Source organism: Pygocentrus nattereri, chromosome 19 (assembly GCF_015220715.1).
Source record: "Pygocentrus nattereri isolate fPygNat1 chromosome 19, fPygNat1.pri, whole genome shotgun sequence".
NCBI classification, from domain to species: domain Eukaryota; kingdom Metazoa; phylum Chordata; class Actinopteri; order Characiformes; family Serrasalmidae; genus Pygocentrus; species Pygocentrus nattereri.
The window spans coordinates 22,370,351-22,398,017 of NC_051229.1; the positions used below are offsets into that span (position 1 = coordinate 22,370,351).

At 38.9% G+C, this 27,667-nt stretch overlaps 2 protein-coding genes across 7 annotated transcripts in view; both read right to left on the reverse strand.

The window, feature by feature from the left end:
• Positions 1-4,339, reverse strand: part of yeats2 (YEATS domain containing 2) — an 81,861-nt gene extending 77,522 nt beyond the window's left edge. For 3 of the 6 annotated variants that reach the window (XM_017699190.2, XM_037530956.1, XM_017699186.2), the window contains exons 1-4: positions 3,322-3,601; positions 2,476-2,594; positions 2,193-2,290; positions 376-468 (exon numbers count right to left, since the gene is read on the reverse strand). In XM_017699190.2, coding sequence (XP_017554679.1) covers positions 376-468; positions 2,193-2,290; positions 2,476-2,575 — 291 coding nt within the window. In that variant the 5' untranslated portion in view covers positions 2,576-2,594; positions 3,322-3,601. Of the gene's footprint in view, positions 1-375; positions 469-2,192; positions 2,291-2,475; positions 2,595-2,906; positions 3,008-3,239; positions 3,261-3,321; positions 3,602-4,199 lie in introns of those variants that run through there. The other 3 variants (XM_017699189.2, XM_017699188.2, XM_017699187.2) reach the window with 3 other exon arrangements.
• A 6,515-nt stretch (positions 4,340-10,854) lies between these two features.
• klhl24a (kelch-like family member 24a) overlaps positions 10,855-27,667 on the reverse strand; it is a 45,535-nt gene continuing 28,722 nt past the window's right edge. Inside the window, exons 6-8 of the mRNA XM_017699191.2 lie at positions 25,888-26,076; positions 14,891-15,079; positions 10,855-13,922 (exon numbers count right to left, since the gene is read on the reverse strand). Coding sequence (XP_017554680.2) covers positions 13,722-13,922; positions 14,891-15,079; positions 25,888-26,076 — 579 coding nt within the window. The 3' untranslated portion in view covers positions 10,855-13,721. The remainder of the gene's footprint in view (positions 13,923-14,890; positions 15,080-25,887; positions 26,077-27,667) is intronic.

Below are 27,667 nucleotides of genomic sequence, written 5' to 3' on the forward strand. Positions count from 1 at the left end.
GTGAGCACACTTACCCGGAGCGGTGGGCAGCCCTATGCACGGCGCCCGGGGAGCAATTGGGGGTTAGGTGTCTTGCTCAAGGACACCTCAGTCATGGACTGTCGGCACTTGGGATTGAACCAGCAACCTTCCAGTCACATGGCCAGTTCCCTAACCTCCAGCCCACGACTGTCCCCCCAATGAGTGGTGTTCTTAACGAGTGTTGAGGTTTAGTGACGTTCCGGTGTTATGTTCAGTAGTTTCTTGGGCACAACAATTATACATAAAACCAGTTCACAATTTATAAATCAACATGGTTGATTTTTTTGTGTTTTAATTTATGACTTTAGGGCTACTTGAAGAGAAAAAAGCAGACATCTGTGAGATCAGCATTACCTCAGAAACCTTGGGCAGGCCAGCGTTGGAATAGTAAGTGGCTACGATGCAGGCCCTTAGCTTGTCCATCATTCTTCTTGCCTCATTTAGCCGCTGGGAAGAAACCAAGTGTCAGATTTATAAAGTCAAATTACAGTTATATTTCATACCAATTGCCATTTTTTAAAAGCAACAGTTTAGCCAAAACCAAAATTACTATTATAGTTATTATAACACAATTTATCCTCAATCCAAATGCAAAAAGCATTTTTACAGATAACAACATGTCATACTGTGTCAGAAGTCACATAAGCAAGTATACCTCAGATTTAGACAGGTATGTGATAATGGCATGCATTCTGCACAATGCGCATTATCAAGGGAATAAACTTAGCTACATAAGTCTCACAGTTCCAACCAATGAAGTAAATTTCACCAAATAGGTCTTGGCTGATTTGTCAGTCAGAAATATGTCTTGGCTACATTTAAAGTTAGAGCTAAAGTTTGTAAAACTTTAAAACATATTTTGCACTGATCTATGATGATCACTGATGCCCATTGCCCATTTAATAGCAAATACATTTTTGATAAACTAATGATCATTTGAATGACTGTCAATAAATGTAGATTTTATTAAAGGGAAACTATCCCATGGATTATAAACTAATGGAAGATGTAACTGTTACAATTGATGCCACTTTGAATGTTACCCCAATAACAATGGGAATTCTTGGATATAGTCCCCATGCTTTGAATACTGACAGATGTACAGGATTTCTCACACACTAGTTTAATTTGAAAACATTAAAATGTAGTTCGATCATTTGCATAGTTTTTTTTTATTTGTTTTTGATTTTTTTGTGGCAGAGTGTGCTCACAGACTGAGCGAATCACAAATAAGAAATGTTCATGAAACTGTGCAAGTGTGTTTTAAGAAGAAATTTGTTCATAAGAAGGATTGGTGAAAGAGGCCCAACATTTACAAATCAAACAAAAAAGATGCTGGTGCTCTCAGAACAATCAACTGACTACCCAAGACGTCAGGATCATTGTATGTATTTGGGATTACTAAGACCATGAAAAGCAGAAAATGCAACCAACTTCTAAGATTGAACTTTGGAGGTGGAGTAAAAATATTCTTGCAGATTTACTTTAAAAAAATGGTGGGGTGATGGACACACTGAGTACTGAAAAATCTGGTATATTTAATAGTTGAGGCTCTTTTGTGATTTTCTGTTGCATATATGTTTCCTGTTTTTTTCTTTTTTCGCTGGAAAATAAACACAATGGCTGTACATGTTTGAATGGATATTAATGAAAGATGGTCTCTGACTTTTGCACAATATTATACATTCCCAAGCATGCTATAATATGTGTTACCTTTGCGAAAACACACATTACCGAAACAGCCTAACTAAACATATGGTGTACAACAGATCAATCTAAATGAATTAAACTATTTTAAACAATGCAAATTATTGAAATAATACTAATAATATGTATCATTACTGTTATTATTATTATTGTTATGCACTGAACCCGCTCCATGCTTGTATCATTGAGGAGCTTCTACTTCAAATGTTCTGTACTATTTAGGATAGACGCATATTTTGAAGCCATTTAGTGATTTACAGATGTGGGAATCGAATGACAGACAGTCCAGACTCTCTAGAAAAGGACAGAGCCATAACATACAGCTCATATGGGCCTTTATTTTTGGACTGAAATGCACAGAAGTGAATGGAGAGGTTTTCACTTCCAGGGCAGGCAAAATCAGGGGGTCTGATCCGGTCTGACCTAGGCTGACAATTACTAGAACAGGCAGTGCAGTGGATTACCTGGCCGATCACTTCGATCTCATGCTCTTTGTTCTTCATCTCCAGTGCAAACTGGTCTCTGATGATGGCTTCAATCTTCTGTACAGTAGCATCACGAGCTGATATACAAAAGCAGACCACTTCATTAGACATATAGTTTCACTGTCTAGTAATTGTATTAAAGTGTCAACGTGGACTGAAGAAAAAAAAAACACTAAATAAAAGTAAAATACTACCAGTCAGTGGGAGCCAACAAGTTTTTCCACTCTTTCTAATAAGAGGCAAGCAAACTCAACGGACTTACCATTCTGTTCAAGAACTTTGCTTCTCTTGCTCTCCTGCACTTGTGTGATGTCCTCGTAGTCTGGGTCCTTGTCTTCGATTTTCCTTTTAACTCCAGACATGTCTGCTCATCTAAAAGGTCTTAAACAGACAGGTGCAAAGAAGAACAGCTCTGTTCATCTGAACGTCAACACACTTTGTATACACCGATTTGTTTCAAAAGTTAGATTAGATTTTAATAAACAAACATAAAAAATTATCCATATTGGCGCAGAGAAACCCGTCTATACAAGCTGCCAAGAACTCTGCGGGCAAACTGACTTGTATAAGTTATGAGGCGTTTTGAGAGCATTATTGTTGTGACTAACGTTAGCTAGGTTAAGTATTTAGCTTCTGAGGCTTAAGCTAAGCTAACGGCTGCGGTTATCCTGCAAATAGCGCGTGTTAACCTACGTGAACACAAATGATGAATTCACACCATTAAACCATAACGCAGTACACGTAGCTTGCGAACATTTACAGTAACTGTGATTTACGCGTTCAGAAAACAGCCTAAAGTCGACGCTCGTTTCATGGCTTAACCTCTAGCTAGCAACGTGATTTAGCTTCTGGTGCCCAGCGCGACCTAGACCGTGCCTTAGGCCGAAAACAACGCGCAAACTTCGGCCTCACGTCTCAGGACAGCCCGGTAAAGTCCCGAGGCCTATAGCTTAGCAAGCCGCTAGCGTTCAACACGCTACTCCGTAACCAAAACAAAATAACTGGAGAAGAATTTAGGCTTAATACCGTCTCTTGTGCGCAGTCTATTTGTAATTGCACTCAGAGGTCTAAGGACTTCAATAAGAGCAAGGAGCTGAGCTGAACATACCTGTCACACCGCTGGAAAACAGTAACCAGTTGAGCGAAGTGCTTAAAGCGCTTAGAAAGTTAACGCTAGATTGCCAGCCGGTTCAGTAAGCTCAGAGTGAAGCGTTTACTACTTGTAATGTCGTTCCAAGAATGTGTTTCTTTTAGTCATGACCTCGCAGGAGACAGTGCACGGGAGACAGAATTTATTGTTAGTATTTTGTTTTGTATTGACGGTTGTTTCTGCCCAAGCTAACACTGGATATCAGTCCATCTGTGCTAACACCATAAACATGGGCAGAACTAGGCCTTGCGATTTCGGACAATCTCCTGAAGATGGTGATAGAAGTTCGCACATTTACTGTGATTCACTGAACAGCTTCACGGTGTCTCTGACAAGACTCCGTTTGTTTAACCTTTTTAACTTTAATAAAGCTGCATGCTGTAATTTAACTACAGTCTAGGCTAGATTTCAGCATGGAAATTTATATAGCAGATGACAATAAAAAAACAACAGACGTTAGAACTACCTTAAAAGGATAGTACACATAACTACAGAAGATACTATAGTAAAAACATGGACTGTAGCGTTACTTTGTACTGCACCTAACTACAGATACCTTGCCGAAAAAAGACCATTTGAAACCAGTGGGCTTAAAACCTTTTTTTTTCAGCAGGGTAATAATCACTACTTTATTACACTAGAAACCATAGTATACTTCTACGTTTTACTGTAGACAACTCTGTAGTATACGGACACTGTATTAAACACTATATTATTGGATTGGGGGGTGTACAAGGAGTGTACACAACTTGTGCCTCTGGTTTTATTTAAAATTGACTCAGCAGCCAAAATACAAGAGAGAAAAATATATCACTTTTATGTTTGTGTATGTATACCTCTGTCACAGCCGCATCCTGGTACAGAATCCTAGCGAGGGTGATGAATCCGGACCAAACCTGGATAACGGTGGCTAATACTCCTAAAGACCGTACCTACACAACATGTTCCAATGTTTACAACGTTTACTTCTTCCAAGAGGAGTGACGCTGCTGCTTACCAAGACAAAGTCTTTGAAACATCTATGATTCCAGTGCCCCTTTTTCAAGGGCTCAGCCTGTGGGTTCTCTCCTGATACTGTTGTGGATCATGTCAGGGGACCTGGAGAGGTTCTTGTTGTGGCTGGGGAGCGTCGGTTGGGTCCCAATCTAGATAGTCCCAAAGCAACCATGTAGCATTGGGGTTTGGTGTGTACCCGATACACCATGTCTAGAAGCTTTTCTATCATAAAGCAAGGCCCCTCCACCTCAGCCATAATTCTGCTTTTGTTGAAACTCCGTGTGGATTAGGTGGTCCCTCTGCTCACCCTGCCTGCCAGACTGGGCACTTGGACAGCCCATCAGTGTTGGCAATTTTGATATGACTCCTGCCTGGTGCATTGTATCTATTGAAACTCCATCCACCAACAGCCTGGGGCTTGCTGATTGCAAATCAAACCCCAAAATTCATGCCTCACCCACCTACACTACATACGTAATTTGTACGTAAAACAGGGAATGTGAACATTTACAGAGTGTGGCTAATGACTCCGGCAGATCTGACTAGGACAGCTTAACTAAAAGGAGAGAACCAGAAGGACACACAGACACGGCAGCACTCTGAAACAGTTTGGCATCCCTCCACTCCACCGTCCACAAACCTGAGTGACCGCGTGTGAGCAGTGGGATGACAGCACCAGCATCTCAGTATTACTATAATTCCCTGTGCCCATGGACCCCTGGATCTGCTGCCTTTATCTAAGGGGGAACAATTAACTACCAAAAGCTAAACTGAACAAGTGAGTTTTCAGCCTAGTCTTAAAGATTGAGACTGTGTCTGAGTCCCGAACAGTTTCTGGAAGATCATTCCAGAGTTTGGGGGCTTTATAAGAAAAAACTCTTCCCCCAGCTGCAGCCTTATGAATTCTAGGAACTATTAATAAACCAGCACTCTGGGATCTGAATAGATGTGATGGCTCGTAATGGGAAATAAGGTCTTGCAGGTACTCAGGAGCGAGCCCATGTAGGGCTTTATATGTCAATAAAATAATTTTATAATCAATACGGAATTTAACTGGCAGCCAATGAAGTGATGATAGCACTGGACTAATATGATCAAATTTTCTAGTTTTAGTGAGCACCCTGGCTGCGGCATTTTGGACTAGTTGAAGTTTGCTTAGATTCCTGCTCGTACATCCTGACAGTAGTGCGTTACAGTAGTCTAGCCTGGAAGTAATAAAGGCATGTACTAGTGTTTCTGCATCACGCAGGGATAAGGCATTTCTTATCTTGGCAGTGTTGCGAAGATGTAAGAAAGCTGTTCTAGTGATGCTGCCTATGTGTTGTTCGAATGATAAATCTGAATCAATTACGACACCAAGATTTTTTGCTGCTCAGCCAGGTGTAACTGGAAAGTCGGTGAGATTTAAAATAAAATCTGCACTATGTGGACACATGACCCTCACACCTACAAGAGCTTGTTGGACATCTCATTCCAAAACCATGGGGATTAATATAGAGCAATGGCTATATTTTTCAGTTTGCCTTTTTTATAGCGTCCCTTTGACCTTTGGCAAACCAATCCCATCACGTTTTTTTTTTTTTTTTTTTTTGCATTTATGCATGACATGAATTCCACATTACCTCTTAGTTCCTAGAAAGACACATCGCTCCAAGACTACACAGTCACCTACTGTTCCCTACATTTCCCATTTTTTCTGGAACGAGAATACAAACAGAGATCTATCAAAAATGTGTGACAGCGCTGAGGATTGATGACAGCTTCACAGAAAGAGAGTGGAGGTGGGGTGGAATGTGATGAGTGTTGTAACTGTCTTCGATGCAGTTTTAATGTGACAGGCTGGCAGGAGCAGTTGATGTGCTTGTACCAGAGAAGGCTTCCAGAAGGCTGTTGTTGGGTACACACACACGCACACACAGCTAACAACCCCCTTCCCCCCATTGTTTCTACACCTGTGCCTGCATGAGAGGCTTTACATTGTCTGCTTTACCTGCTAACATGCAAACACACACAGCCACCTGCTCATGGAACACAACGGCTGTTCCATTGCTAAAAACATGCACAACTACGTGTCTTACATGACTAGTGTCTTGATAATCTACAGTACTGTGCAAAAGTCAGAGACCACCAATTAATTTTTTAAATGGCCATTAAGTACAAGTTATATGTTCCTAGTTCTAACTGCCCCCTAAGCTGTTACACCTCATACACCTACAATAAGTAAACTGTTCATCACCACAGCTGTGTTCAATATAATCAATAATCCGTGTGCAATATGTGTAAAGTATTCTAGTAGTGTAAAGACGTTTTTGCTTTTTCTTTTATAATATTTGTATTCTTCATTTTCTGAAGGATAGAGTTCATATTTTTTTTATCTTTAGTATTATATATATACATATATATATAGTATATATATATATATATATATACTGTCTATACAGTAATAAGTAACTATTTGTAACTTTAATAAGGTTAATTACCTTTTGTTAATTCTTCTTGAGTGACTTGCTATCTCTTTCCTGCTGTAGCACTGTGAATTTCCCCCATTGTGGGACTAATTAAGGATTATCTTATTTATTTTTCAATACCAGGAAACATGTAGGTAACAGAAAATTACACAAAGCCCTTTCAACTAAACATGATATTAAGTGCAGTCATGGGCTGGAGGTTAGGGAACCAGCCTTGCGACTGGAAGGTCATCGGTTTGATCCTCTGAGCCTACAGTCTGTGTCCTTGAGCAAGGCACCCAACCCACATAACTGCTTCCCGGGCGCTGCGGATAAGGCTGCCCACCACACTGGGCAAGTGTGCTCACTGCCCCCTAGTGTGTGTTTTCACTAGTGTGTATGTGGTGTTTCACTGCACATATGGGTTAAATGTGGAGGTGAAATTTCCCCATTGTGGGACTAATAAGGGTCACTTAATCTTATCTAAAGTGTGGCCACTCTGCTTTTATTACAGCTTCCATTCTTTTCAGTATACTTGCTTTCAGTTTTTCATGGAAATCCGCTGGGATATTTTTCCACATGTCCAAGGTTCTGTTATCTGCTCACAAGCTGAGTGATCCCAAACACATTCAGTAATGTTGTTCTGAGAGCACCTGATTTCTTCTTTTCTTAGTAGCAGCTTCCTGACAGCTACACAACCATTCAGACCCATAACACTGATGTTTATGACTCAGTCTTTTGGAAGGATGGACAGAAAAACCTGTATGAGGCAGGAGGGGAGGTGAAAAGATGTAAAATTTTAAATCCTTTTTACCTGATGATGATCTTGTATTGTTGTTATGAGTCCCACTTTATAGCTTTTAACCAATTTTAAAACTCTAGTTTTGGAAGTTCCAGCAATTTCACTTTTTTTAAGTTTTCCTTGTGGATTATTTTATATCTAATCTTTTCAGCAATATCCCCTGAAACATGAATAACCTAAAACCTCTTATTCTCCAGGGTATATTTTGGTTTGTCCATCTGAATTTACGTGACCAAAATCGTAAGGCATTTTTATTTGTTTATTTATTTTGTAAATATTCCCCTCAAATGAACAGAAATGTGTTTTATGATCAGAACTGGCAACCTGTCCAGGATGTATCCTGCCTTCCGCCCGATGACAGCTGGGATAGGCTCCAGCAACCCAACACCCCCCCCGTGACCCTGAGGGAGAAGCGGCATAGAAAATGTGTGTGTGTGTGTGTGTGTGTGTGTGTGTGTGTGTGTGTGTGTGTGTGTATTTTATGATCATACACGTTGCTAAATGCTTACAATTCACTGCTTACCTTCATAACAACCTTTGTTATGCTCTTGGTATTATTTTATAAAAATAATTGATACAGAGCAGTTCACTGAAGAGACCATCTGTTTCTAGTTTATAGCCCAGATTTGTGGAAAAATGGGTCAACCTTCAGTAGAAAACAAAATTGTGAGTTCCACTTCTTTTACTATAAGGGTTTAAAATGACATCACCCATCTATTTGACCGGAAAGAAGACAGTTACAGCTCTCATATGATACCCACTTTTTGAATGTAGCTTATGAAATGTGAAAGTTATGAGGAATATGATGAAGTGCATTTTGGAACCAGCTTAAGAGGCTACAAACTTGTACTTCACTTGTACTTGTCTGGAAATCAAGCGATGACAGTAATGTACGAACACATAAACAGCCTCAGGCTCTTCAAAATGCTGTTTCTTCTGTTGTAGCCCACCCCCAAATTACTCCCTTCCACAGAATTATCAACATGTTTTAAGTTGTTTTTACCTTTTAAGGTGCACACAAGCTGGCGCCTCTCACTGTAAATTGACAGCTTGGCCTTCTGTAGATCTCCCCCCACCCACACCATAAAGGCATGTCCTACATGTCTGTTTACCTACTAATCCACACAGCATCACAGAATGTCATTCATAATTGTCAGGCTTCTTATGTTGTGGGTGGAAAACTATTGCTGCAATTTAAAGGAAGTGTATGTGAGGCAGCACTGATTTACTACAGTCTGTTAAACAGCTACATATGATCTGTTAAAGTAATATTTCAGCATAATATGTATCTGCTGCTTCTGTACTGCACCATAAATTACCATGGACAAACACTGCGATATATTTATCTGGGCATAAGAAAAAAAACACTGACTTGAAACTCACTTAAAACTAATATGAGGTGTTGGGCAGTCCGTGAATTTCACAAAAACACATGAACTATGTTGATGTTAAAAGTGTTAATGTTAGAATGAGAGAATGTTTTAGCAAAGCTGTTCAAACACTGGACACTGTAAAAAGCAGTTTCAGTTACATTTGCTTGTACATTTGGTATCCATGCTTAATCAGAAGCAGAGCCAGAAGGGTTGTAGGGGTGGCACTGGCTCCCTGGCATCAGATTTTCATAATTTCCTTTTTTTTCTTTTGGCAGGGACAGTTTGGAAAATGAAAAGAAAGGGGAATATTATACACAGTTGTGTTCATAAGGATATATTAAATGTTTTTGAGCTACCCATTCATCCAATGTCAACAATATAAAATAAGAAGGTAATAAGTGAAGTGTTAAGGTCCAAAATGTGTTATAGGCCACTTTAAAGCTTTTTTTTGAATGATGAATGCTGTTGAGAGTTGACTTTCAGAAAGAACAATGCTATATTATGATTAGTATCATCTTTATTACAGGAATAAAAATGTATTTTCCACTGTCAGCTGTTACCCTTTTCAAAACCTCATCCAAACCTCAAAAATTGTTACCAATGGGTAACCAGCATTTTGGAATGAAACTCTTGACTTCTGAATCATTTTTGATAATTACAAATATTTTTGGGGTTTATAGGCTTTGGACCCCCTAAAGTTGCTATGGCCACCCCATGTATACAGTCATAGAAGTGCCAATGTATGCAGTCAGGCATGAGTCAGTGAGGACCCTAACCACACTACACACCTAGTGCAAACTATTCCCTCAGGAGACCAGTCCCATCTCTGAGACTTACAGATACAGAGACTTAGAGGCTTACAGATACAGAATTTAAATTAATTTACAAGTACCTTTGACTGAAGCAAATCCATTTACTATTGGAATTCAGTATCTGTCCAATGGCTTTTATTAACAGTGAGCTTTCAGTCCACTTTTTTCAGGTAAACATCAGAATTATTGTACAAGGTAATCAATCATATGTTGAGAAACATTCCTCTGCTACTTTACCAATGGTTGTTACCAATGGATAACCAACATTTTGGAATGAAACTCTTGATTGACAGTTAGTCCTCCCTACTCCAAAAATCTAATTTAAGCACGGGAGGTTCCCCACTACTCAGCCTTGAGGTACTACTGAAACAGAGCAGTGACCAGACATCCATGCTTATCTATGCTTAACATAGGCTACTTCACTCAAGCTGAAACAGAATGTACACAAGGGTTGCCCAATCCTGGTCCTGGAAATCTACCAGCTCTCTAGGCCCGGGGCTGGGCAGTGCCAATGTATACTGTCAGGGTACCTCAGACTTGTGCACATTTTTTCCCCAGAAATCCACCAGCGTTAGCACCTTTAGGGCACATTCTGGATGAGCCTGGACTGGTTCATAGTCAAATCACATTTGCTCTGTACTTGTTCATTTAAAGGTGCCACTTAATAACATTCAGTTGATTTTGTATAACGAATTTTTCATTTTTAGCTGACCATTAAACCAGCTGTCTTTGTGAATGTGTCTAACTGATACACTATATGTAAATATCTGTGAGGAAGCGTAGAGCTTCATACAGTTTACAGTAAAATGCAGCCATTTGAGGCAGCCAAGAAAAAAACACCACTGTAATTATCATCTGCATTGCTGAGTTCCTGTGGAGTTCTTTCTGCTACCATGGAATCCATGTTATGCATTTATATAGAACAGAATTAACTCCATTCACACTGATGTAATGACAGCTCATCAGCTATCTAATATACCTTTGCCAAGCTATCATTTGCTTGGCCCCAGGGTTAATGGCCTACCTTGTATGGGTATTCAAATGGCCATAAACACATTAACTGGGGGAGAAAAAAAATCTTTATTGAGGCTTCACTAATAGGTCTGCAAGCAATATACAGAAATGCATTGCTGAATAAATGAAAATACAACAAACAGCTCATTTTCTCAGACACTCACTCCATATGTATCCACATTAAAAAAGACAATTTAAAAGGTGGACACATTCACAACGCACTCCTTAATGCTGAAGTACTGTATTGCTTCTGGTAACCAATGACATAATATGCTGCATTGAACCCGTAGTGAGTTATTGTACATTATACAGTTTTACATGCGTTTGTAGAGGCAAGCAGCAAATTTTCCTGTATTACAGACCTTATTTTAAAAATCTAATACATTAGGTCTGCAAATTATATTGTTTGTTAATTTATATCACAATGATGGCATTTCCAGTACAGATATTGCAGTAGATGCCCTCTTGCCAATCACAATGTTTCTTTAGCATGGACGATATTGCGAAAACACACTACAATGCTATGAATATATTTTTTTGTTCAGTGGTTCACACACTGTGCTGCACTATATCCAATCAAACAAGACAAATCAAGACAGTATTCTTTAAGTACGGTGTCCAAAATATGCTCAGAACAGCATAATGTGACATAATATGACATTATTTATCAGGTTAATAATCAGTATCATTATATTGCTCACACCTAATCCTGGCAAATCTTTAACAATGCCACACGATTGGCAATTAGACATTTCTGGCAATCACAGTTGCATCACTAGTATACAACCATTCATAACTGCTGTTCAGAATGTCACGTATGAAATCATTACATCCAACTTGAGAAATGACACTGCTGGCAAGGCCAACTGATGAGAAAAAGCAATAATAGGCCTTTGAGGCAACAAAGACACTGAACACGCACACTTAGATGTATGGCAAAGATAGGGCACAAATATGCTCGGGGGAAACTGTTCTTGTGAACTGCATGCCAGCATTCTTATTCAAGTCTATCTGATTACTTCAGATAAGTCAAATCGCCACTGGCTTTTGGCGACAGTCGTCTGGCACTGCGTCATTCTACAAAACTGTTTTTTTTTTCTCCTCCCAGATGCTGAATTGTCAAGGCATGACAGGGTTTTCTTATGACTAGAGCAGCATCTTTAGAACTGAATTTTCATTGAGGCCTGGGGGCAAATGTCTTCTCACCTGAAATGCTGAAGATACGAACCTCCTAAATATTTGGTTATATTTGCATTAAACGTGTACTCCAGCCCATTGGCTTCTTTTGGAAGTGAGTTTCAAGCCAACAGGTTTTTAGTTCTTTTCTCAGTACAAGGAAACATTATGTGGCAGGTTGAAAAGATGAACTTCAGCATCTTTGTTGGAACATATATGTTGGAAGGTGAAGCATCTTCATGTGTCAATGTCAGTAAACTGAATATAAACAAAAATAAACAGGTAAGTTGGAAAAAAAAACATTAAATCTTCCTGACTGTGACCAGGTTTTCTTAGGATTATAGAGTTTGGGTTGGATGAAAAGGGGTCTGAAAAAGCCCAACTGCATTCTTGATGAGCAGTCTCGCTTTATCAAGCATTTTGCGTCACCAAAACGTAAGTGAGGCACATGTGACGGAAAGCCACTTACATTTACAACACAGAAAATGGTTAACATGGGCTACTAACACACAATAAAAATCAATGAAAATCTATTTACACTGAGAAATCATAGCACTAATGACAACATACTTAATAACCTTACATTAAGTGCATGCCTGGGGTTCTGTTTTTTTTTTTTGTTTCTTTTAAATAAAACAGAAAGGCACAATGGTTGTGCATGCTACACACTTGGCACACTTAAATAAAAGTGAAACGGAGAAAAGAAAAAAAAAAAAGAAAAATTCACAGCAATAACATTTATGAAGAAACCAACAGAGGCTCTCGATTTGTTACTGACCAGTTTCAAAACTGTCTTGTCAGTCTGAGTGCGGACACAAGCACAGTTCAGTGTGTCCACTGCTTTGTGCTGTCTATTCGGAGTCCATCTGCTAGAATAACAAACTTGTAATTGCATGTTTTGACCACAACGTCAAACGTCTAAGGTAGGCTACCTTTATCTACAGGCTAAAGACTATACGCTATACACTGCTTTTATATTCTGCAAAATATATCATTAATAATAAAAAGAAAACTGCAAAAAGTAATATGAAAAAAGAACAAATTACCAATATAATTTAAAAGAATACAAGATCAACAATGAAAAAATAGAAAATAAAAAGATTTTACACAATTACTGATTATAAGAAAGAACAAACTATATGATAAAAATGAGGACAACTATCAATATGTAAAATAATAGACAAATAGTGAGTAATCAGATGACAACTAAAAGAAACAACCACCAACATTAAAAGAATGGTGGAAAACACAGGTTTATTGTTTGCTGGAAGGCAGCTGATTCATGACTGTTGTTGTCAGCCCAGTTTCTGGCTAATGCAGTGGAAGCCCACGATTCCAAGGAAGCACTGTATAAGCCAAGCATGGCATGATGTGTGGAATTACAAGAATGCATCTGGTGTCCGAGCAGGCTGGCAGGTATCCATGTTTTCATAAGTATGCTGTACATTTGAATAAGAGAGACAGAGTCTACATAGGAAAATATAAAATTCCAGCACTGAGTGCTTGGACCCCTACAAAGATGAAAACAGAGGTAAAGAGAGACCAGACAGAAAAACAGAAAGTGTAGATCCTCTCTTTAAAAAGTTGAAAAGACTGTTAGATCACCTTGACCTGCACATGGGAATCTAAACTATTTCAAAAAGTGGTCAAATCAGTAAGAATAGTGAGGCTCATTGTTCCAATAGTGTTTTTTTTAAACCGGCCAGCTGCTTGTGTGCTTGACTGTATAGCTATGATCTCAGGTCCGATGCAGTTTCTCGTTGAAGCGGTGTATGGTGATGCAGCCATGGTAGGAGATGGGGCGGGGCATAGCAGCCACTCCTGTGATGATGCCAGAGGCAGGGTCATAGCACAGAATGCTATCAGAGGCTTCACCATTCTCTCCTCGTCCACCCAGGATGAAAATCTTTCCATTACACACTGACATACCGCAGCACTCCTGAACATAAACATACACATCATGATGAGTAAACATAGCAGCACAAATTAACGTGATAATACCTCACACAACTATGCTTTTAAAAGTAGCCCTAAATTCATAAATAAAACACAAAAATTCACAGATGTCAAATAATAAACTGTTGAATATGTTTATGTATTATTGTTATGCCCAAGCCCTGTGATGGATTGGCAACCTGTCCAGGGTGGATCCTGCCTACTGCCCAATGACCTGTGACCCATAAGGATAAGCGGTTTAGAAAGTGTGTGTGTGTGTGTGTGTGTGTGTGTGTGTGTGTGTGTGTGTGTGTGTGTGTGTGTTATGCCCAAGAAACTATTAAAATGGCATAGGTGTGTTCCTAAACTTCAACACTTAAACCTGTAAATGTAATTAGAAAAAGTGTCTTTCTGTCACTCCAGCACAAGTGCCCAGCAACACGGGCGCCAGACAATGCCATTCAACCTTGGTAGCATTGCAGTGGTACATGAAGGCTTGGGCAAAAGGGAGAGAAGCAATAAGTTCTCCCTCTTGGTTCATGGACTGACCTTACTGTGTTAATAATATGATGTATAATACCAAGTGTCTCCATATACAAGTCTTTTTTCTTTGTTTGATATGTTGCTTCCGCATTAGTAAAATAGAATACTGCACAGACTTATATAGAGATTCACCAGATCCATGATCCAAACTTCCATTTGCAGATATTTCCACAGGTTTAACTAGACAATAATAAATAAGCACAATACTAACGTGAATCTAGGCACAGAACAACCCTAGATATGTTCTACATATTATTTTCAACATTATTCTGAGATCCATTCTAATACATGTAATGGAACTCATTATCAGCACCTTCAGGTTGCATCAGGTTGTATAGTAAAGGAAAACTGGAAAGACCCCAAGATGCCCTGTTCTAGAGGCTGTGTTCTTATAAAGTTGTCTGATGACCAGCATGGTCAGAGAAGTACCTGTCTGCTGAAGGTGTTGACCACAGGCATCCAGAAGTCCTGCGCTGGGTCATAGCAGTAGATGCTCTTGGTCAAGCCTCCACACACATACACCAGGTTGTTCAGCGAGACAGCTGTGATGTTGCGCTTTGCGACTGGAACGCTGGCTCTTAGCAACCAGCTGTCCGCCTCTGGGTCATAACATTGTACCTGTAACACATGACAATTATAAGAGTCACAAAAACATCATGTGTGGGCCAAGACACTGTACCTGAGACACACAAATTGGCAAGATAAATATATGCACTTTGAGTCAGCAGTACTGATGAAAAATACTAGTTGTTGCCAGGGGTAACCAAGGCAAAGTGTGGTTTTATATTCACTCAAGTGCAGAAATTCTAGACACATTTGTGTTTGTAAGTAGGAGATTACATGCTGCAGTCTAGGAAATTTTAATTTCCAGAACGTTACACCATCAAAGTATGTCCTAATCAGAAAGATTGTTGGAATACTGAGAAATGCAGCCTACACTGACAATATGAGGACTCTGAATATCCTTCATAGTCTTTTGCTGCCCATTATCCTTTGTGCACATACACAATATTGCCAAAAGTATAAACCTCACCCATCCAAATCACTGAATTCAGGTGTTCCAATCACTTCCATGGCCACAGGTGTACAAAACTAAGCACCTAGGCATGCAGACCGCTTCTACATACATTAGTGAAAGAATAGGTCACTCTCAGGAGCTCAGTGAATTCCAGCGTGGTAATGTGATAGGATGCCACCTGTGTAACAATTCCAGCCATGAAATTTCCTCACTACTAAATATTCCACAGTCAACTGTCAGTGATATTATAACAAAGTGGAAGTGATTGGGAACGATAGCACGAAGTGGTCAGCCACATAAAATGACTGAGCGGGGTCAACGGATGCTGAGGCACATAGTGCGCAGAGGTCACCAACTCTCTGCAGAGTCAATCGCTACAGACCTCCAAACTTTATGTGGCCTTCAGATTAGCTCAAGAACAGTGTGTAGAGTTTAATGGAATGGATTTCCATGGCCGAGCAGTTGCACTCAAGCCTTACATCACCAAGTGCAATGCAAAGCGTCAAATGCAGTGGTGTAAAATTATGGTGTGGGGCTGTTTTTCAGCAGTTGGGCTGGGCCCCTTAGTTCCAGTGAAAGGAACTCTTAATGCTTCAGCAGACCAAGAAAGTTTGGACAATTTCATGCTCCAGACTTTGTGGGAACAGTTTGGGCATGGCCCCTTCCTGTTCCAACATGACTGTGCACCAGTGCACAAAGCAAGGTCCATAAAGGCATTGATGAGCGAGTCTGGAGTCCTGACCTCAACCCGAGAGAACACCTTTGGGTTGAATTAGTGTAGAGACTCTGAGTCAGGCCTTCTCATCCAACATCAGTCTCTGACCTCACAAATGCTTTTCTGGAAGAATGGTCAAAAATTCCCATAAACACACTCCTAAACCTTGTGGAAAGCCTTCCCAGAAGAGTTGAAGCTGTAATCCATATGGATTAAGAATGAGATGTCACTCAAGTTCATATGTGTGTGAAGGCAGATCAGTGAATACTTTTGGAAATATATTGCATCTAACCCAAAAAAGGTTCAGAGACTGTACATTACATCATTCATATCAGTGTCTACATCTTTACACATTTACATTTTGTCCACCAAATCTCGTGCTGCATGATGTAACAAAGACTGTTCCATTTTGCATTATGTAACATAAAGGAGTCTTCATAGGACAGTCCTACCGAGGACCCTCCTCTCTCATCTGTAGTCTAGATTTTGGAGCATCATAATAGAATCTCAGTTGTAGAGGTTAAACAAGTCAGGAATTTCTAGGTAGGAGGTATTGTATTTGAATTTGATGAAAGAAAGAAAACACATGAAGAAAAAAAACATCCATGCTGGGTGTAATTCACTGTAACTTACTGCGTGAAGTAAATACGTAATTACTTTTGAACAGAGTAGCAAAATGAAAGTAGTAACTCAAATTCTGAAGGCTGAATGGAAGTCTGTGCTTGAGACATGGGCACTGACTACACAGATGAGTCAGTTCTATGCTCCTTTGTCATTACATAAACATACAAGGTGTTACGAGAAATACAAGAAGCACACAGATCGTCAGGTAATACGTATGAGCACAGTGCAAAATGCACCTTGATACTACTGCAATACCCACCCACAACATGGCTGAGTAAGATTTACTAAGAATGCAGATTATCATGCAAATTGTATAGCTCCACCCACTAACTACTTACTTGTGAGGTGCAGGCTTTAAAAGATTTAGTGAAATTAATGGAGGTGTCAACAAGCTTGAGACAGAAAAAAAACAAACATTGAAGCTAACTGTGTTAATAAATACAGCTGTGCCCCATCAAAACCTCCTACAGGGGTGATATTCTACTCCGGTTAAGAAAAAAAGGGAAATGATAACACAGACTGCTCACACACACACTGCAGCCTCACTAATGCATATTAATTCTTCCCGAGAAGTCTCAAGAGGTTTAAACCATGTTATTCTGATAGTAAACATTCTTTCATCACTATGCATTATTCATGTCAATTTTTATTCATTTTATTACTGTTGCATTTGTTTTATTGCTTTAATTAATCTGCTTGTGTCTACTGTCTACAGCTTATGTGCGTAGTATTTATGTGCATGTCTGGTGTTGTGATTTTATTCTGCAGGTTTCTAGGTATAAGAAAAGCATGTTACAAATAAAATATATTATTTTTCTCCCTTTTTTTCTTCCTGTTACTACAGCAAAAACAGAAATACAAGGAACAGAAGCAAATCTGGTATGCGCATTTGCAAAGGATATCTTGGTTAACAGTCACTAAATGCTTCAAAAATAAAAATGAAAAATATGATGCTGTGAACATCATAAGCCTTTTGTCAATCTAGTGATTATCTTGCTCTAAAAGGCTCATTGCTGTCACGGTATGCCATGAAGCTACTCTAATACCATCAGTATGTTTTGGCTTGATCAGATAAAGGCACATTTTAATTTCCACTTTAGTAAACTGCTACCTGTTGTTTTTCGTCATGCTTTGTAGCTACAGCCAGACACGAGCATTTACGCATTTATTTGGCAAATGCATTCCCATCACAGTTTACCTCGTTTCTGTTCTCAAGAGAGTGTATAAACTTTTAACCAATGGAAGCCTTGTTGCTTTCACGGTGCAGACAACTGCCTGCTAAAGTATTTCATTTGTCAGACTGATAAAAACTGATGTACAGAAGTTGGAACTGCCATAATCGCGTTAGCTGTGGACAGCTTAGTGCAAAGGAGATCAGGTGGTCCATGGGCATCGGCTTCTGACGCTGAGCCTCGAGGACATATAACTTACTAGTAATGCTTTATACTTCGAAAGAAATGTTGTTCTTTGGAAAAGTGTAACTGTTTCTACAAGGACTGCCTGTGAACAGTGAAGACGCCCCAAAGCACAAAAAAGGATGGAATTAAACGGAATATGATCCTGGCTGTGGAAGGATTGACTGTCATATTTACTATAAGCTACTGTAGGAATGATGTGGGAAAGTGAAGAGTCAAATGAGATGACACTGAATACACATGCATACAGACACGTATTGTTTGAATATATCATATTATATCCATTAGAAACAGCTAGACAGAGACATGGCAAACACACATACATACGCTGGTCTTGGAAAACATATCACTTGACAGACGTTACATTGTAAACAAAACTGGGGCGAGAGACAATGCCCTTACATAAGGGAAGCAGGAATGTTCTGGGAAAAAAAACCTAGCAATCTGAAGATGTGATCTCTGTCCTGTAAACAAAATGGTATCTCTTTAGTGGAAATTGTCCATCTCCTTTCAATGCCTCATTTAGCGTGGCCCTATCTCACTCCATCTCTTGTTTTCTTTTCTCTAATCCCCTTACTTACACCTGCTGTCTCACATGTACTCATGTCTTTCCTTCCTCTCCTCAGCATTCATTAGTTTTCCATCCAGCTGTCAAAAGTCAGGTGTGTACAAGAAAATCCCTTTACGTCACATTTCTGAAACAGGCTTCAGGGATATGGAAAAAGATTAATAGAATTGTTGAGCAACTTTTTTGTTTAATTTTCGGGCTGTATTTTACATCATAAGAGTGGAAAGGTAAGACACACTGGCAAATAAGAGCAGCAGGCAACTTCATGTCTGTATACCTTCTAATATCACCACATTGTTTTTTTTTTTTTTTTTTTACCTCAAGCAAACGTTACTTTTTCTCAAGCAAGCGTACAAATGTTTACTCAAAGTCTGATTATCATCAAGTCTTTTTTTTTTTACACTTTTGATTTGTCAAAATACCTAGTGGGCAGCCTGGCAACACCCTCGGCAACATCCCCCGGGGAGTTATTTTCTGTTATACAAGAACAGACTCCTATTTCTATGAATGGGGAGAGACCCAAACTGAAACTGGAATGCTACATTAATGTTTCAAAAACATATTTGAAATCACTGATGAAATCTGACAAAACAGCCTAAAAAGTTTGTACTGTGCAGAAAAAAAAAGTGGCTTGTTCTGTCGCCCCAAAGAGGGAAAGCTTTTCCTGCTTGTGGCTTCTCCAGCAAGCTGATTGGCCGTTTTGACTGAGGGGCAGGAATATCTCTGGAAACAGACGGCATGCTTAGCATTTCATGCTTTACTGATCATCTGTCAAGCAGTGACTGGTGTCTTCTCTTCCTTTGTAATGTCTCTGGTGTAGTACAGCCTGTTTGGCGTATGTGGATATTTTTTTAAAGCATAGTTTTGGCTTTTCCTCCACGCACAAATTGTTTTAGGCCACTGAAAACAGAGCTTTAGGAAAATGCTCTTCAGGGTGTGGATTTTCTTTAGCTTTTGTGTGCTAAACATATCTTATGTTCTAACATCATACTGTCAACTTGTGCATGGGTTCTGTTGTACTGCTGTGCTGAGGGTGCTTCTGACATGATTTACAGTAACACGTTTCACTGTTGAAGATTCTGTGTATAAAAACCTTGAAAAAGAGTGAACTGTTTTGAAGTGATGTGGGAGGGTATGGACTTATGGACTCATGTTTCACTTTGGGAGGCTGTGTGTGTTAAAACTAACCCTGCTGTGTAGAGGCGGTACTATAGCCTGGCTAGGTCAACAGTACAGTTGTGTGTCTGTGATGTATACACAACCCAACAATCAAAAAATACTTATGAAGAAATTATTTGCAGACTTGAATCTGTGTAACTAAAAAAAAAATCTTGTTACTTTTTACCCCCCAGTGGTTTATGCCCTACTCTACCTTTCTACATCTTTACACCATCATGCCACACATATTAATCCCTTTTTTTGTCACACTTCATTTGGTTAAAATCTTTAGACTTGGCCATTGGGTTGTTGCTGTCTCTGAGTTTGTGCTTCACATTTTGCACAACACACATGCTCAGAACATTTTTCTCAAGGTGTTTGATATCAGATTTTAAAAGGTGCTAAATGGACAACGTGTTCTTTGGAGTGATGCTCCACAAGGACAACTTTTAGTTCCCTAAAGAACATTTCAATGGACAGCTCTTTAAAAACATTATTGCAAATGAGATTTGCGATTGTGAAGAACAGTTTTTTAGAGTTTAAAGAGTATACAATTGAATTGTTTCATAAAGCTAAGAAGCAATGATGAACCTGGTTTTGTGTGTGCAGAGAGAAGCTAAGCGTGGGGATTTTTAGTGTGGAGGGTAAATGCAGTTTCAGAAATATGTAAATGTGTGAAGGATTTATTTGCATATGTTTCTAAACCAGCAAACACGTAAGCCTCCTCAAGGAGATCTACCTTCATTCAAGTTTCACCTCCAACCTAAATCTAACACTTCTCATTCAGCTAATCATGGTTTCTGAAAGCAATCATTAGATGGATCAGATGGGGTGAATAAGGGTTGGGGTTAAAATCTGGATTTGAAAATCTAGACAAAACTCCCTCTCTCTCTCCTTTTTACCGTGTCCCTTTCTCTCTCTTCCTCTCTGCAGCAGATGGCTGGTAAAGAATGCAGAAATTAGATCAGAGGTGAAACAGGAGAGTCAGTGTGGGAGACATTATTGAAGACTGAGAGGACTCAGTGTGTGAGGTGTTATTTGATACCTGAAAGAGACAATCCAAGAAAAAAAGAATTCCTATCTGCCATCAATCACACACACACACACACACACACACACACACACACACACACACACACACACACACACACACACACACACACACACACACACACACACACACACACACACACGCCAGTCCTCCATATGCCATGACTGGGCTTAAATGGGATGTGTTCAGCTCCTGTTACAGAGACAGGTTATAGCTGAATAGCTGCTTTTTCCACAAACCAGTGGAAGTGAGATTACTTGAAAGAGCAGATGGTCCAACTGACTCAAACCAATAAAGCCAACTTTCAGCAAACAAATGACTGTATGGGGTTTGTGTGTTTACTTTGTCTACAATGACTTATCTTGCCTTGTGTCTTCACCTGTGCTACAATATGTACCATGGTAATATAGTAGACATTATTTATTATTATCATTACTGGTATTATCATTATTATTGTTATTATTATTAGTAGTAGTAGTAGTTGTAGTGATGATGGTAGAGTAGAACTAGTATTATCACTACTACTAGTATTACTATTACTACTGCCATCAGTAACAAAAACTGGAAACTGGTTTCCTATGGAAATCAAATGATTCTGATCTTAAGTTCATGTAAACTTTGCATTCACATGATGAAAACCATGTTATGAAAATACTGAAAGTAATAAATACATACTGATGAGCTTATTTTGTCCACCTGTACAGCTATAACCAAAAGCACTACTTGAATGGGGAAATAAATCTTTCTTTAGGTTCAAATTTGAGCACTAGATGATTAAATTTTGATCAACTACATGAAAGAATGACTCACTGCTATTTATTATTATTATTATTATTATTATTATTATTATTATTATTAGTAGTAGTAGTAGTAGTAGTAGTAGTAGTAGTAGTATTGTGCTGATATATGATTAGTGTTTGCCTTTTCTATCCTGATGAGAATTACACTCTGATCCTGATTAGCGCTCCAACTCTTAGAAACACGATACATCCAGGTCTCCAGCCCATCTGTTCTGGCAGGCCTAAATGTGACCATTTTGCTTGTCCTGAATCCTCTAAAAATAAATGCATTGCTAAAAAGAAAGCTCAGAAGCTTCTTGCTCACCATCTGCCTCTTCCATGGACAACAGAATACGAACAACAACCTGAGCTGATAAAGCGAGTTTCAAACAGATGGGGGTCTGTTTAAATAGCACACCGATGCTGAATGGAGCAGTGAGGTTCCCCTCGACTGATTGTGTGTAGGTTGCTTCATTCAGAGGAAAGGTGAAAGACAGAAAAGCTCATGCAGCAGCAGCTGTGTGTGCAAGCCGACATGGTGACGTAGGCTGGACCTCTGTCTGCTGTTACTGCAGTCGACAGCAACAGCATGAGTTAGTTTGATTTCCAAAGCAAACAGTTCTGTTTCTAAGATCTGATTGGCTGAGACATGGTCAAAGTTAAAATAAACAAGCATAAAAACTATTACCCCAAGTTATTTGAGGCCACGGTGCTGTTAATGCAATAATCTTTGACAGTTATGTGGCCAACAATGTTGCTAACAATTGCTTAGCAGAAGAACTGCTTATTGAGAATATTATTAATGACCAACTGAATTGCTCACTGAACATGTGTATTACCATATTGCATCTTCTTGTTTTGTCAAACCAGACAAGCTAAATTTTCATCTTGGAAGGTGATCAAGAAAGTCAACATTTATTAGCGTTTTTATAGTGTTTAAATGCTTTTTTGCTAGACTGCCGTCATACCCTACCAACACTACCAATATAAGGTTAACAATAATGAAAGAAAGCAGATTGAAACACATCATAGGTGAAAATATGATGAAATAACATAGCGGTGAGTATTTGCATTCGAGGTCGAGCTGTGTTTGACTTCAGGTGGATTTCATTCCTTTATCGTGCTGTTTAAGCAGCTTTATTTAGCTATTTACTCTTCCAGGTGATGATCAAGTCACCCAGCATTATGTGTTGACTACTACATTTAGAACTATCAGTTTGCTAGCTTTGAAGCTATAATGCCAGTGCTCTATTAGCAGGCATGCTAGCAGCTAAAGAACAAGTGTTTTTTTTGCTCAAACTTTAGTGTACAGTTTTGCTTGAATCTTCTATGTGATTCCCTTCTGTGTGAGAACCTTTCAATGGTTAACTCTTTAGGAAACAGAAGTGCAAATGAAACATATGATTGTAAAGAACTGTTTTAAATAATGGTAGTGGTTTTATACAGGTTTTATAAAGCCAAAAATCATTTAGGAACTTTTTAAAAAGTATATTATTAACTCCTACTTGGCTGGCATTGTTTTGTGAACAGTTTTGTGTGAACAGAGATTTTCAAAAATGCTGGGTGAGGATTTGGTGTGGAGGGGGAAAACACAGTTTCAGAAAAATCAGGATGTGTGTAAATGAAGTCTTATTGCTATGTATTCCTAGACCAGTGGTCACCAATCCTATACATGTGATTTATCAGTGTCTGAAATCATCATCTGTTAGATATGTTAGTACACTAATAACAGACTGTTATTATTCTGATTTAGACCTATCTGAAGACATAGTCAAATCTGTCTTCATAGGTTATCTCAGGACACAGCAGTAGACACCATTTGAGAATCATTAAATTAAATCAAATAATCCAGAGATTTATGCACTACTACTCCTTTGTCAGCACTGGATGACACTTGTGTAGCAGTGCTTTGTATGCCACTGCTACCATAATAAGAGTCCTCTATACTTGTACTGTTTAAATAAGGTAACTTGACCTACTTGAACAATTACTGAACATTCTTCTTCTTCTTCTTCTTCTTCTTCTTCTTCTTCTTCTTATCATCATTACAGTAGTAGTAGTAGTTGTATGATAGAAAAATGGTGCCTTGTCAAAAAGCATCTGGTAAAATTTGGGCTTCCATCAGTTTGAGGTGGACTAAAACAAAATGACTGATTTCCATTCTGCTGGCGTAATGGCGATTGGTGGGCCTTTGTAACATTGTAACATTATAATTGTAAAATGACCTGGTGTGGCTTACTGATTTAATCGATTATTTCTTACTAACAGTTCAGTGACTAGGCATATGCACAGACAGACCTGTCATCGGTATGTCATAGCAGTTTCTCTTTAAGAAAACACCACATTGCTTAATGTCGATATTTTGGATGACAACCAACCAAACAGCAGTAAGGGAAACCATTTCTTCTTATTGTACAAACAGGGATTTGTACAAGACTCTGAGAAGCTCTAACAGACATATAACTCTAAGGGTCATGCCAACTATATAGTATGGTGGGTAACATTACAGCCTGGCATGCTGGAGAGTGTGATTCAAATTTCTGTTTGGTCAGTAAAGCTAGCTTTTCTTGCCGCCTTGGGGGAAAACTTGTTCTCTGAAGCATGATCGGAATGCTTCTCTTGGTAAGAGTGTATGCTATATGCGGTTTATGATTACTTTAAATTGAATCCACATTCATGTTGCCTCCCATTCAAAATGCCTCTAGCGTAGTTTCCACATAGGGTTCATGAAGACAAAGCAGTTTACAAATAAAGATTGTAGTTGGGTTTAAGTCGGAGATGTCTACATCATATTAATTCATATTTTTGTATCTAAATTAGCCATATAAAAAGTAGAAGTTGTATAAAAATGCTTTTGTTCTCTTATCATATAGATGGATGGGCAGGCCAAACTTTGGCCCATGGGCCCCATTTTGGGAAGCCCTATACACTTAAAAATGATGGTTCTTCAAGGGTTTTTTAGTAAAGAAAATGGTTTTATATAGAACTATGAACACTCGGAGAACCCTTTGTATGGCTAAAGGGCTCTTTGCATCCCGAAATGGCTCTTCAGATTACTGGAAAATGTGCTGTAGATGGCTCTACAAAGAACTTTCTGGAAACCTAGAAGGTTCTCCATCAATCTGAAGAACCATTTCATGATGAAAAGAACACTTTCATCATCAAAAGGGTTCTTTGAGAATGTATGGTTCTATATAGAACCTTTTTCTTTACTTAAGTGCCCTTGAGGAACCTTCCTTTTTTTTGAGAGCATAGCTTTACATACTACAAGCAAGAACAATAAATTCTTTCATTATAAGGGTCTCAACATTGTTTGGAGTATTTTTTTAAAACTTAATGTATTTTAATCCAAACTCCAGTCCACTGGAATCGAAGCACAGCTGCATGAGAGCATAACAACAAGTGAGGATTGACAGACCAAAGTGGTCAAGCTATTTTCCCACAATATTCAGTCACTGCCTTAATTTACATTCATTATTATAAAACTACTGTGAATTTCCATCACCATCAAATGCAGCATGACCACTTCAGCAAGCCCTCTGCTGTGTTATTCACCCCTCCAACTCAACAGACTTGTTCAAAGAACATCAAGTGTTCTCTGTTCTTACCAGTCATCCTTTTAATCTTTTAATAATAGGGCCTATCTCATGACTAACAGTTCTTTTATATTCCAGCAGAGCAAAGCAATTTTCATTTTGCTTTCCATTGATTTCTATGGAGATCAGCAGCAGTTGTGCATGGTGGGAGTTGGAGTAGACTAAAGACGATTCAGGTGAAGAGAGATGAAAACGCTGAGAATTTCTGAGCTAAATCAGATGTTGATATGTGGTGTGGTTATGAGTCACATCCATATTCAAAAAAGACACTGTAATGTTTGTTGAGGAGATGGAAGAGATTGTTTAAAAACAAACAAACAAACAAAAAAAAACCCCACAAGGTTAGGCTATTTCTTACCTGAATTTCAGCAGAGCACTGGACTATAACTCCGCATTCTCTTTAACTCTGGACAACCAAATTTGCATTTTACACACCACAAAGCAACCAACGGTTGGGTGAGGTGAGCAAATCCACAACACCACAACAGTTTCCCCCCCTCACCTTGTCTGTGCAGCTGTTCTCGTCTGGCTCGCCACCGATGACAAAGAGTCTCCCTGCACAGCTGGCTACAGCTGGAGAGCTCACAGCTTCCTTCAGAGGGGCCACCTCCGTCCAGCGGTTGGAGAAAGAGTCATACACCTCCACATTACTGATACAAGACTGACCATCATATCCTCCTACTGCATACGCCTGTGAATATAAACACATACATAACATTGCTGTCATTATTTCGCAGAACTACCAACATATAAGTCACATGAACCTGCCAAGTTGGGAATCTGATGATCAGCAATTGGCCAAAATGTTATTATTATTGTGCATTTTTATGATGTAACTGTATGACCCTGTATTCAAATGCTTCTGCTACAACTGTGCCAACATGTTGTGGCATGATTATGTTTCTTACTTTCAATGCAGCACTTTATTTTACTTCATGTTATTTGAGGGGGCAACTGTTTGTTTTTTATTTAAAATGCCAGCTTGATCCATAAAAAGAAAATAATGTTATTCATGTTTAACTTTGGCTAATAGAAAGTAGTGTGTCTCCTGGCTGTCATAGTGGCCCTTATTTATCAAAGTTGCATATGGTCCAATCTGATTGTAAAAAAAAATGCAAAACACAGTTACTGCAAATGCATCTCACACACTGCAGTAATACAGCATTTAAATGTTATTTTAGGAAAATAATCACACCACACTATCACATCATTCTACTGTTTCTAAAAGACTAAAGTTCCATCCATCCATCCATTTTCTAAGCCGCTTTTCCGTCAGGGTCGCGGGGGGGGTGCTGGAGCCTATCCCAGCAGTCTTCGGGCGGAAGGCAGGATACACCCTGGACAGGTCGCCAGTCCATCGCAGGGCAGACAGACAGACACAGACAGTCACTTAAAAGACTAAGTTGTTTTATATATTTTACTTTCTCTCCAGTCACTTACTTTTACATTATAAAGTTTGTTCATTAGGGACAGCTGTGCATTTACTGCTCAACCTCAAACTCCACCTATGAGCTTAACCAGTGGCTCACAAGCTGCTAAAACGTTGCCATTTTACTGGCACCCTACAGAAACATCTGCATTGTGTGCACCATATAAATAATATGTAAATGAGGTCCTGGCAAACTGGCACTTCATTTCACAAACCGAAGCTTATTCTTCATTTGCAATCAAATCTCTTCTTCTTTCCAGTTCATAAGAAAGTTTCCTGAATCAGAGTAGCACTTATAGCATTAAAGTGGTTATATGCGTACTCTTTTTATGCAACTTTTATGAATAAGGGCCTGTGTGCAGTGACTAGATCAGTGCACTTCTAAATCATCTATTGAAATCTCAATATCTCAAAGCTCAGAAGGCAGTCAAACCTCCTATTTCGAACTATACACAGGTACATTCCAGAGTTGGCACAGTACTAGCATTTGGCAAATTCCAGATATTGGAAGGAAAAAAAAGAATGAATCTGATCCGATGCTTTAACAAATATAGCCCGAAATATCACAAAATTGCTTGTAGTGTAACGTAAAGCAAAGTAAATCTGTAACAACAGCAGCCACATACAACCTAATGTTACAGGTTACAAGTGGCAAGCTAAGCATCATACTAGAATTATGATTTCTTTAAGATGGTCTAATGTAAATGCTCTCATTGAGGAATTCCACATATTTTTTCCAATAATTAAGCTATTCGTACTGATTCCACGTGAAATGGTTCACACTCAGATTTCTTTAGAGTGCTGATTATAGAAACCAGGATCTGCTCAATCAGAATTTTTATTTTCATGTATT